Genomic DNA, 13,156 nt, shown 5'->3' with positions numbered 1-13,156 from the left:
TTTGACGAACGGTATTAACCGGTATTAACCGGTTACCATTATTTTTAAATAAGTGTTTCCGTTCCAGAACATAAAAAATAATAACGCTTCCGGTTTCGTTTCTGTTCCCTGTAAAATACAAAAAGTTCCCGGTTTTCGTTTTCGTTCCTTGAACCGGTTCAAAGCCCTGGTTTAGAGACAACATCATGTTTTGTTCTTTAAAATACCTTTTGCTTCTTGCCCGAGCTGGTGTCTCCCTTCAGGATGCTGGGATCCATGGCTTCAATGTCCTTGATGACGATGGAGAACAGTTTGTCGGAGAAGCTGAAGACCAGCTGAGATGAAAAGATGAAAGAGGAGGGGATAGAAACATAGGAATTGGGAGGAATAGAACATGGGAAACGTTTAAATTCTAAATATTAATATGGGATAATGTCTCACATTATATGCAAGGCAACTCATTTGAACTCATGGACTAAACAGCTACTTTGAGAAGCTGGACACCAGCTGAAAGTAAAGGATGGAACAAATACGTAGAGACAAATAGAAAAGGAGACATTTAATTTTTTAAATGTATTTTTTCAGACTTTTAAGCCTTTCACTAATTAGACAAGACAGACAAGACAGAAGGATCGGGAAATTACCTCAGACCGGAATCTATCCTGGATCACCAGTGTAATGGTACGGTGCACTAGCCCAAGAAAGATACATTTTGAATATCTTGATGGGCTAATGCCTCGCATTACATGCAAGGCAACTCATTTTAACTCAGAAAAGAAGACTCCAAAACCAAACCAAACAGGTTTTTGATAGCATGTCATAATGTGTTGAAATGATGCTTTACTTTATTTGTAAAGCCCAACTTATTCAAGACACAGCTCAAAAGGCTTCAGTTTCTAACAATTGGTTCCTCTTGATGCCCCCAGGCTGTGACAAGAGGTTAGGAAAATTACCCTGTTTCCCTGCAGTTTAAATTGAGTCACATTCCTTCAAACCAGAAATTAGCTGATGTGTGAGGAGGGTAAAGAGTCCTGATGGTTTTCCTTGTAAGCAATTAATCTGTCTCTAATTAAAGGCTCCCTAAATGGGATGATTTAACTCCCATGCCATATCAGCTAATCACAAGGAAAAACACTCCCAAAGGAGATCCCTCTATCCTCCGTGTTGTGCTTTGTGCAAAAATCCAATTCAACACCCTCCCACACACATAAATACAAACAAAACAGCAATGTAGACGCACACATGCATGCACGCACGCACACCACTCCTTACTGTTTTGTATTTGACCATGTGAAGGCAATAATGCTTCTACTTCCATATGTCTGTTTCAAATAACTCTGAATCAAATCATCACATTTTTTCTTTTAAAAAAAGTTCAAAAGACTCTTTAGAAACAAGTAATTTGTGTACTATTGTATCCCACACCTGTGTTAGTTATCATGCAGGAGATATCACAACCAGGGAGCAGTACAACTGAAATTGCCTGCTTTAACACATTGATGCTGTGTAGCGCAACATTGACCCTAGTGCTAGATGCTGCATAATGCCACTTTACGGTCATAAAATTGGTTGTTGAGGTGCTGGGAGTATTCCAAGACCATGGTTAAGTGATCAACCTGGCTAATTCATCTCGCATGAAGGGGTAAATCTGCTAATAGATTGCCTAGAGGTGTCATTTGGATAAGGAAATAAGGACTCCAGGCTCTTCTATGAGATGATTTACCACTACCTCAAGGTTAATTAACCAGGATTACTACTCAGCCAGATTCTTGGCATACTGCCCTGGATTAAGAAGAACAAAAACAGCTAATACTACAGCTACTATGACTACTACAACTACTGATATTATTACGGACTACTACTACTATAACTAATATTACTTCTACCTTATACTTCTACCTTATATATAGGTATTACCACACCTCTTTCTCCTCCTCCTCCTCCTCCTCTCACCTGCTGGCCCTTGGTGAAGGCCTGGTTGTTGAAGTGTTGGATGAACTCGGCGGCCATCTTGTCAGTGTCGTAGGGGCTGCTGTCCACATTCTTCTTCTGCAGGAAGTCCACCTCCACTGTCATGGTGCCCACGCACTGCTTGGACTTGTCAAAGTTATAGCTCAACACTGAGGAGAGGAGATGAGAGGAGAGAAGAGGACAGGAGAGGAGAGGAGAATCTTTTTTAGAAGATTTCACGATTTCACAATGCTTCCTTCCTACACATATCTTTTCTTCATAATGGCCTATGGTAGTGTAGCTTTGGAAGTGACAACTGTTGTGAGTTTGAGACGATCATGGTGCCCATGCACTGCTTTAATTTTCAAAGTTACAGTTCAACACTGAGTATAAGAATAGAGAGCAGCTGAACTATTACTGTATTTTTTATTAGAGAACGAGTTTTACAAAGTGCTTCCTATACATGTGTTTTTTGTTTTCGGAATGACCCATGATAGTGTAGAAAATACATTTCCCTGTTCAAATTTCAGGGCACAGAAGTCACAGATTTGGTACTCAGAGCTGTTGTGAGTTTGACATGCTATGGCAAGTGAAAAATTATTGAAAATGTTTAACCTACACACATATTTTTTTCATAATAAGCATCTGCACAATGGTGTAAAATGAAATTCACAATGTACTATTTCCCTTCTTCAAAGTTGGTAAGCACGTGACGACTATAATACCCATCGTGTTGTAAGTTAATGTGATAGTGAGCAAGAAACATTACACACTAATGGGATTGTCCAGTTTAATTATGAAATTTGAAGTAAATATAATGATGTTTCATAGTTGAACTGAACTTGTTACTTGCAACAGAGTCCAGATATACTATGTTCCGATATTTTTTGTTGTTGTTAAAAAGGCGGACAGCAACACAAAACCACAGTGGTTTGCTGGACAGCAAATGGTTTGCAGAATAGTGGTCAGATGATGCCGCCTTGTTTGCATCAGGGGACAGCGAGGCCCAGTCCAAACATTTGCACTGGGGCCCTGCCTGATCGTGTCTCACCACTGCAGTGTTGGCTTTATCTCGGAGCCCCAATGCCCCAATTTTCACTTCTCAGACCACTGAATCCTACTACTGATGATGACTACTCCCTGAGCACCTTTATCCACTCACTTTTATTGACAATAACCAAAATGTTATTTACTTTTAAGTAAAAATAATAATAGTAAGAGGAAACAGTTCCAGTCTGACAGAGGTTTGTTCTTCCCTCATGCACAAGAATATTGCACTTGAGCAACACAGTCCATAAGTTGGCATTAATTAAACAAAAGTGACGAGAACTCATTATCTAGATTACCCCCGTCAACATAAAGCAAAAAGTACACCAGTAAAAAATAAATGATACATCGTAGTATTTACTGTTCAACATCTCCACATCGCCCATACAGAGCCCCTATGAACAACAATTATCTAAAAGGGTGGGAGAGCACATAAACCCTTAGGAACAGACCCAATGTTCCCATGGCTACTCAGACAAGTGCTGACTGCTATGCAAAACTTGACCTTTTAAGGAATTAATGCCATGGAGCCCAGGCAGGGACAGTGGTCTGTGGGGGACACAGACGCATCGTCTACTCCAAGGCAACATAAAGATACAGTATCTAGGGACTCCCCCAGCATTTTATAGTTAGTTAAGGTGGCCACTTTCACAACAAACACCTCCCACCTTGACTAGGTCCCCTGAAAAAATGGATTTATATTATGAATGTAATGTTGAAAGTTACTTCACAAAAACTGTATGCAAGTTTCAGCTATTTACACACACAAACGCACACTCACACACCTTGACTAACAGATACAGGAAGATCTGGATGGCAAATAAGCCCTTACCTTCCACGTCTTGCCCAATTGAGATGGCAGCCCATTTCCTCTGCAAAAAGTAAACAGTTACTGCACAATACTATAATAAACAGTGTGTCTTGGCTTATTAGTCCACCACATACTGTGTATATAATAATGATTGTCATTTGAGAACTTCTCCTTACTGTGCAGTATCACAGGACAACACGCCCATATTTTGTTTTACAAAGCACTGCACCAGGCCAGACAAGTTTGTCCAGGTTTAAGAGGAGGAAAACACACACATCACCAAACAATTAGGATTTTAGCTAGTGCCTATTGTCTAAGGCATCACAAAACAAAGATAACTTTCCTTTGACAGAAGGGCTTATTGAACAAGCAGTTTGAAATTGAGGACTTGCAGTAAATCTACAGTATTTTTTACAGTAAAACTTGCAGTAAATTCAAATTCAGTATTTATTTACATGCAGTAATTTTGGAATTTATTTTTTAATATTTAAGGGTTTCATCCACCATGGGTCTATGAAGCTTCAAGGCAAGAATGGTTTATCTACCAAATGTCTATCATTTGCAGTAGCAAACCGTAAAAATGCAGTGTTAAAAATTGTACTTATAGAGCACACTGGGACCAATACACTCAAGAAATTTGAATCTTAAACGTGTTGACACACTGCTGTTTCCTTTTTACTGTGCAGCCGCTGTCACATGGGCACAAACTGTTTTTGTGAAATAAGCCCTTTGAGTGGGAAAGTTACAGCAGTACCTGAGGGGGTCACGCTGCGATCAAGTGTAAGACGAAGGACAGGCAGGCAGAAAAAAGCAAAGGTCAAAAGCAATGAAAGACATTAAAAGCCAAAGTCAGAGGAACAGAGCGCTGAACCGCAACGATACAGTAATTAGAAGAGTGAATAGAGTGAATAAAGAATTGGATAGATTTAGACACAGAAACACCTTGCTGCAAAAAGGTTAGTCGATTGAGGCACAACAGAAAGAAGAGGACAAAAGAGACCAACAAAAAGAGTTAGCAATATGTATTGATACAGACAGCATAAAATTTTTGCTAAATACAATACGGTAATATATAATATGGTGAATGATACTTAAATTATCGGTCCTTTCCATTATATGCAGCCATGAACATTGGACACATTACACAAACAAACCTGCCACTGTTAGTGCATAATTAAAAACCCAAAATGTACTCGAATATTAACTGCCATTGTATGTAATCAAGAACTGCGACATTTTGTGACCTGAATTCAATAATTCCATACCAAACCCCGGCCCTAGAGGAGGACCACCTGCCACATCATACCTGCGGCAGACTGAAGCCGATGGACTGGGCAACCATCTTCTCGTGGCATCGGACCGTAAACACATACTTGTGTGGGGGAGTTGCCTTCACCATGACATGCCTGTTTGAAGACACAAAACCAGCACCGTCAGGGTTTCCCCCAGCACTTTATTGTTACGGTGCTCACCTTGACAGCAAACACTGACCATCTTGACTAGGTCCCCTGAAAAGATAAAGGCTGGTAACGTCTAACCCCACCACCTTGGTTAAAGAAAATTCTGCGTGGTAATTGAATATTTTGGAGCAAGGAAGCAACACAACTTTTACAATTTTAAAAATTTAAATGAACACTTTGATAACATAAATGGATTGTGTGCCGCACAGTATCAAATAATAGGTTATTACTTGGTATATGGTTAAGTACAACTGTATCACATAATATTACACAGTGTAATTGGGTAGACACTGTAGATATAACACCAACACCTTAACATATACTTGCATTACCCTGATTTAAGCAAAAAAAAAATGCTATAGAAAAGATAAACAAATATCAATTTCAAAGAATTCCGAGCCTGCAGAAATCGGAACTTACTGTCCATTCTGCCCATCCTTCTCACTCATCACAACACAGTTGGTCAAGGACAACTCATCTGATGGGCAGCGCTCCGCTTTCATCATCTGAAGAAGACAAGAGATACAGTAAGAGACAGAGGACTGAACGGGAAGAATGAAAAGAAGGACGCAAAAGAGTAAAATGGATAATATAGCGCCTTTCCACTCCTTCAAGCACTCAAAGCGCTTTACATTGTATGCTATCAATATTGATATCAATATTGCTGTCAAACAATATAAAATTTCATAATATCGAGTTTGAACAATATTTTTGTCATTTGTCTGCCAAAAGCTAGGTCACGCTAAGCACAATACATTCCCCTCCACTTGCCATTGCGAACACAGAGCAGACTTGCTACCCAACAACACTCATGCAGAACACCACTGTGTGTTTCTCTATGGCCCTCCACTCACACTGCTGAAAGGGAGGGAAGATTGTGAATGGCTTATCACAATTATTTGTCTTTAAAATAAATATAATCTAAAATAAATCGTGATATCAATATTGACTGAAATAATCGTAATATTGATTTTTCTCATAGAGTTCTAATCAAGCAGCACTTCCTCCACGCAGGGTACCACCCAGCCACCAGGAGCAATTTGGGATTAAGTATCTTGCTCAAGGAGACATCGGTGGGGTCAACCAGAGCGTGGCCCGAATCTGCAACCTTCTGGTTGCCGAACAGGTTCCTCTATGACCTGAGCCACCACCACCTCAGGGCATGTTTATGGCGAAAGAGAATAGTGCCGGCTGGAGAGTTCATGCCACAAGTCTGAGCTTTCGGGAACGGAAAAGTTGGTTCCGAAACATTAGCGTTTTTTTCTCTGCGAACGGCGACAATGTGGACGTCAGCAGGGTCATCTGGGTAACAGCCCTGTATGAACGTGAGTGGTTTGCAGGTAATCACTTTATTGTTCAATGTAACTGGTGTGGGGACGGGCACCAGCCCCATTCCGGATGCCCTGAAATCAGTAAGAGACTGTAACCTGTCCCTCTGACCAATGCTAGATGTATGCACACATGGTGTATGTTTGGCGCCACCTGCAGGCAACAGAAAACAGTGGCGGGCAGACACACAAATAGACAAACAGACAGTCATTGCAATGCCTGGTTCAACCCCCTCTGGTGGAGCCGGCAATAGGTCAACACAGTCCTGGATACAGTCACACTGATTTCTGAAAGTCGCTTGAGAAATTGTGTGAAATGTTGCAGTCCCTTGCAAGACCTTGTTGGTACTCTTGGAGTTGATATTCTCTGCGTCTGTATGCTCTTGGCTGCTATGTCACTGAAGGCACGCAAATTCACCAACAAAAGAGAAATATCTACTGTACTGCATGACTTCAACTGAACCACACCTCACACGTGATTAGCAAAAAAAATCATTAACATTAAGGGAAGACATGGATGTCTCAAAAATTAGTGGACTTTATGAGTGGGGAGTCATGTCTGAAATACTGTATTCTCTTATTCATTTCGTAGTTAACAACAGAGGGCTTGATTTACTTATTTTCGTTGTTCCCTGTGTAGCACACTAAAGAGACTAAATGAATATCCATTTCCGACTGTGCCTAGGTCTGTAGAACATTAACTATGGGTCATTTCGCGTGAACACTTAGGGCCCAACTGACACAGATTTCAATTCATCTTAGCATTAATCTGACACCAATATGAAGGGAGAAACAGACCACAATAATTCATTAAGAGGGTAGGACACTAAACATTCATCCATGATAAAGCTTTTGTCAGTTAATGTAGAGTACAGAGTCAGGTGGGATAATCTCCTCTAATACTACTCTATTACTACTCAACTACAACTCATTTCACCCCATAAGTCACATTATCTCTCAAATGAATAGCAATACTAATAACACTACTTTGCATTCAGCAAACCATTTAACAAACGGTCGTCACAAGGGCAGCACAATATATCGATATCGCAAAATCTAAATTTGTGATAGGTGTATCATAAAAATCACTGGGATCACAACATTAAGATTTGTAATAGGTGTATTGCAAAACTTGCAGATTTTTTCAATAAAAAAACAACATTCATGACAAAAAAGTCGAATGGTGCATGACATTTAAGGCCAAGACAAATCAAATTCAAAAGACACCATCCTATTGCCATGTCCTCAGTCATCAGAGGGGAGGGAAGGTGGTGGTTAGCCTGGCTGGCAAACCAGCCTCAACCATTTCATACAAAGAGTCTGGCTTTGAAGGTGTAAGTTACATGGCTTACATTTTAAAAAAAAAGTTGCTTAGAAATGTCTTGTTCCAGTATACTGTATGCCTGCTGGCTGGCTGGCTGCCATCACTAGCGAACACTCAGGTCCTGCCAGTTGCCTGGCTGCAATCCTTTAGTAATGTCTTGTTCACTCTGTATTCCTCCTCCACACATACAGGAGGTGGACAATGAAACACCAGCCGGGCTGCTATAGCCAAACCTGTCTAAAGACAGGTGTTTCAGTTTCATAATCCAACCCTTTGAAGATTGTATCACTTTACAACACAGCAACAACATTTGGGATGATAACTTATGCTTAAGATGCTTATTAAAAATTTAAACAAACCCCACCTACCTTTGTCAGGTACTGACAAGACAAGGTTAGTGAGCAGCAATATGTTGAAATTGGCCAGGACTGAACAGTAGGTTTTCTACAATGGCCAGCTGTAAGCTAAACATTCTACTTTACTGTATGGTTCCTTTCTGCCACTGCCTTGGAAACCACAACTAAACTATACAGAACAGCACAGTACAGAACACTCTCTGGCCCAGCTCTCTCTTCACATTATGGTTGCCATGGCAATGAGGCGTTCCTCCAAAGCCCAGGGAGAGTGATGGGAGGGAAGGCCACCCGTGTGTAAAAATACGCTTCTTTATTTGGCCTTGGTGCTTCTAGGTACCTCTCCGTCTCAAGGCTTTACAATGCGCTTGTGCAAGTTTGCGTCAGTATGTAGTTTGTGTGCGCGTGTGTGCCAGAGAAGTGAATGCAATTATGGATATTCTGTATCTGATCTGCAGACAACTAGGCTACAGAAAGAAAGGAAAAGGGAAATATAAAAGTGTCTGTCTACATGATTACTTGGAAAACATCAACAAAAAGGCTACCTGCAACCTCAACAAGGCCATTGCCAGACCATTACTCCAGAGAATCCCAGGTCATGGAAAAAGAGGACAGGCAAATCATTAGTGCTAAACTCCCTTGGTGCAATTTGTCGAGTCTGCTGTGGCGGTGGTAGGAAAGCTGCGCTCGTCACAGCCCAGCGTTCAAGTCCTATGGGTACACACATGCTATGTGTAGCCAGGGACAGATTATGAGTGCATGGGCCCCCTGGGCCAGACAGCAAGAAAGCCCCCCCTCCTGGCATCAAAAAGATTTTGGGTTTAGTGAAGAGAGCCTTCATTGTTGGGGGTTCGGGTTTTTTTGAAGATTTTTTGAAAATACTGTCATGCAGGCCTGGGCCAGGTAGGCCCGTGCAATAATCTGTCCTTGTCCGTAGCGTAGCCTTATGCTCCTAATGGACTGCATTTCCCTGAACGTGGCCAGGCAGAACGAAAAGGTAAACTCAGGGCCGCTAAGTGGCCTGGCCCGGGACAAGTCATCTGAAGGGCCCCCTCAGGCAATTACAATAAGGGCCCAAATCTGGCACTCCCCAAACACACGCTCACACACTTCCTGGGCCTTGGACAACTGACTCCTTTGTCCTCCCACCCTTCAGCTTCCCTGGGTAAACGACTCCACATTATGTCCTCCGCACGTTCTGTTGTACGTACGTGCCCTTTGGGCATCTCCTGGGAGACTGCTAGCAAAGTGCTGAGGGAGTAGACTACTGTCTACTTCCTTCCTTACTCAGAATTCTGGTGGTGGCAAGGGTGTGCGTGTCTACTCACTCGGCAAATCGTGGGTTGTCATCAAGATAGATACCAGTAGATTGGATTAATCCAAACTGGACTGTGAATGGGTTACTCCTCACTCATACTGTACTCACGCATTGCAGTGCGCACTATCACAACATCAATACTGTAATAATTGATGTAAAACACAAGAAACTTAATAAGTGGCAAATTACATCCACACACCTGTGTTTGTTATTCTGTAATCTTAAACAAACCACATTTTTACATTTGTCCCAGAAGTGTTTCTCATACTGAATGACAAAGGTGAATTACTACAGGATAAACTTAACTTGGAACTACTTGGTTCAACTCCAAGCATTACCTTAATGGTTACGGAGTTGGCCTTTGAATCAGATGGTTGCAAGTTGGAATCACACCTTTACCAATAGGAATACCTAGTGTTCAGGGGTGTTCACTGGTTTAAGGAAAATATGGCTTCTGTCATTTCTTATTTGCCATTTTGTGAATGAAAGGAGTGCCAGTAAAAAAAAGTTAACACTTGAGTGGTACACAGATGTGGACATGCCATTAGACAGCCATTCTAAAGCAGGTTAAGACAAAAGCCAAAACACAGACAGTCAGCAACAGCAAACAGTAGTACCACTCTACTTTATTGCAGACAATGCAGAAAAGGGGCTGACAATGTGTGTGCTCAAAAAGTGCACTTGTCCTTTAAGGTGTTGTCTTGCAGCATCTACAGTAGATCCCCTTATTGTCCAAAGTCAAAATTCCATAACATGATCTGGATCAATGATAATATTTTCAGGCATTACACAGCCATGAGCATTAAACTATTCTGAGATAACAGTGCATCAATATGTTGTAGACTACTTGCTGTTAACCTGATTCACTTTCACTTTCACTTTCAGGTTCTGCCTTGCTCCATGAAGCTGAGCGGAAATACACAAATTATAAACGTCTGTTGTCAATGACGGCTTGCGACGTCATCACAAGGTCACAAGCACAAGGGAGGACGGGAGTATGGAGAATGGAGTGTACCCATGGACTAGCTGATAAGAAGCCAGGGGTGAGTTTCTCAAAAGGGAAGTTGTTAGCCTGTTAGCAACTTCGGTAGTTGGCAACGGGAAAATGCATTGAAAGCAACGAAGTAGCTAATGTAGTAAGCAACTTTGGTTTCGAGAAATTCACCCCAGGCTTGTAGCCTGAGGGTGGCTGGTTTGATTTCTGACACTGACCAGTGGGTGGGTGAGGAGGAGTGGATGAACAGCAATCTCTTCCATCATCCATCCTATCCTCTGACTGAAGCACCCTGATCATCGAACCATCCCCAAACACCTCTCCGTGAGCAATTCTTAGGTAGCACTGCGGATAGAGATACCTTCTTCCAGCACACCTCACCCATAATGTATATGAGCTATGTAAGACTTGCTCTATTGCTCTACTCTTTCACACCTTGGGGCGCCATTGGGGGCTGCCCCCTTGCACGGGTGAGGCATAAATGCAATTGTGTAGTGTGCCGTGGGAAGTGTTCACTTGTGTGCTGTGGAGTGCGGTGTCACAATGACAATGGGAGTTGGAGTTTCCCAGTTGGGCTTTCACTTCCACTTTAACACCCACACCTTTCCTACAATAGAGGTGGGGAGAAGAGAAGCATAACGTGACCTGATTCCAAGACCATCTACTTACTGTAGGTTGTAGCACAGCTGCTTCCCAGCTGTATGTGGGGATGTAACCACAACAGTGCTGTACACATTTTATACTGACAGTCTGCAGTATCACATCCATGGGGCATGACAGGATGTGTGCGTGCATACATGGGAGTGTATCAATTTGTCTTATAACAGCATTGGCCCATCAGGCTGACTCGGTATACAAACATAATCCAACCCTATTTTGTAAGCAGAGGGGATCAAGTTTTAAAGGGGATAACTAGCAAGTTCCTCGCATTCTTTTGGACCTGGGTCTTAATCTTCTCGCATGCAACAGTGTTGTTAATACCCATAACATATAGGTCTAGTACAAACTCTCTCCAGAACTCAAAACACAGAGGCTATTCCGCACACACATCATGCAGAGTTGATGGCATCACTAGCGCAATGCAAAACACAAAGATTGGCGTCAGTGGCCAGGCAGCCCTGATGTCAGCTTTTTAGTTCTGGAAGTAAACTAGAGGTAACTAGATGTAGTGATTAAGCAACCCTGTGTTCATGTGACAGCGAGCGAGTGTTGCTGAGATATCCGAGAACTAGTGTAGTTGGCTGATAGGGAACCATTTAGAGTCTTCTAACAAACTGGTAACTCGACTATAAATGGCTACCCAATAACGATATTATATGACTGACTAAACTAAATTGCTGACTTGTATGAGGATACGGCACTGTACACAAATGATTTGGTCAGCCAAATTTAGATTTCGAAGTGTTTCTAGAGTCTGGACGTATACTACTGAAAGCAATGGGCGTTAATAAAACGAGCTCAACGCTTTCCAATGGGAAACCAAACACTTTGAAAGTATTTTTTGTCAGGTGGCAAGTCATAAGATACAATCATTTGGCTGGTTCTTCCGGGGAATAATGACGTAGCTTTCATGTACGAAAATCCAAGAGCAAATGAGGCTTTCCTTTCGTATGGCCCATAACGCGTTGGCTAATGTGCCTAATTGCTTAACAACAGGACAGAGAAACTTTATCGTTTACTTTTTCTACCATTAAAACGTTTTTCACTCACCCTGCCGGCCATGTTCGCAGTTTTTGAAGCTCAATGGCAACTCAGGCATTAACTATCGAAAACAGCACTGTCGATGGACATACACGACGACGATTCTGACGACGACAGCCGTTCATTGGAAGTGACGTATCACATGACGTGTCACGCATGCCCGTGTTTACTGTCATTTCAGTCTCTTCAACTTTTATCCTATCTGCTTTTCCTTTTGATGAACGTATTACAACCGCCCAGGAAAAAATAAGCTGGACACCCGTTCAAATTGTATTGTGCCTCCAATACTTTTCAAACTGTCCAAAACCACACACACTGCACCACCATTCTGTTGGGAAAGTGTTGGTGATGACTACTCATGATGTATGATGTGTGTGCACTGTGCAGCCCAGACACATATGGATATGCTAAGAAAGGCAAAATAGAAACAAATTTGATAAAAAGGTTTAATTGAACTCATCTGAACATCAGATATATTAGGTAATGTGTATCAGCAGGATTGTTTACAGTTGTTTTTGGAATGAGGGCAATGTTCAAACCAATGGGCCAATTGATTAATCACTCTGATTGCAAGGCAACAAAGGATGCAGGTATCACTTGAAAATAATTATTTTAATTTCTTTTTAAATGCAGGACACAACAGTAAAATCATGTGTTTGAGCCCCGATACTTGATCTTTTTTTCTCATCACAGTAATAGAAATGCTCAGCCCTGTAAGGTTATTTAGCAGTAGAAATATCATTATTCCCTAGGGAGGGAGAAATTGCCAGGAAAAAACAAAATACCCTGCATTCTATTCAGTATTATTTATTACCGTATCTTCCTCTGTTCCAATACCTCACCATTCAGTGAAACTCAATTTTAATTCCACATCAATTAGGGGGAAAAACA

The 13,156-nt window shown here is 41.6% G+C and overlaps 1 protein-coding gene across 1 annotated transcript in view; it reads right to left on the bottom strand.

Moving 5' to 3' along the window:
- The window catches only part of LOC134467761 (vesicle-fusing ATPase), a 49,356-nt gene extending 36,937 nt beyond the window's left edge, over positions 1-12,419 (bottom strand). Inside the window, exons 1-6 of the mRNA XM_063221658.1 lie at positions 12,275-12,419; positions 5,668-5,753; positions 5,094-5,193; positions 3,809-3,848; positions 1,933-2,099; positions 207-314 (exon numbers count right to left, since the gene is read on the bottom strand). Coding sequence (XP_063077728.1) covers positions 207-314; positions 1,933-2,099; positions 3,809-3,848; positions 5,094-5,193; positions 5,668-5,753; positions 12,275-12,286 — 513 coding nt within the window. The 5' untranslated portion in view covers positions 12,287-12,419. The remainder of the gene's footprint in view (positions 1-206; positions 315-1,932; positions 2,100-3,808; positions 3,849-5,093; positions 5,194-5,667; positions 5,754-12,274) is intronic.
- Positions 12,420-13,156: the final 737 nt, after the last annotated feature.

The sequence above is a fragment of the Engraulis encrasicolus genome, chromosome 17 (genome assembly GCF_034702125.1).
Source record: "Engraulis encrasicolus isolate BLACKSEA-1 chromosome 17, IST_EnEncr_1.0, whole genome shotgun sequence".
Lineage (NCBI taxonomy): Eukaryota > Metazoa > Chordata > Actinopteri > Clupeiformes > Engraulidae > Engraulis > Engraulis encrasicolus.
Note: the sequence above shows the minus strand (reverse complement) of the source record. Positions and strands in the feature narration are given on the sequence as shown.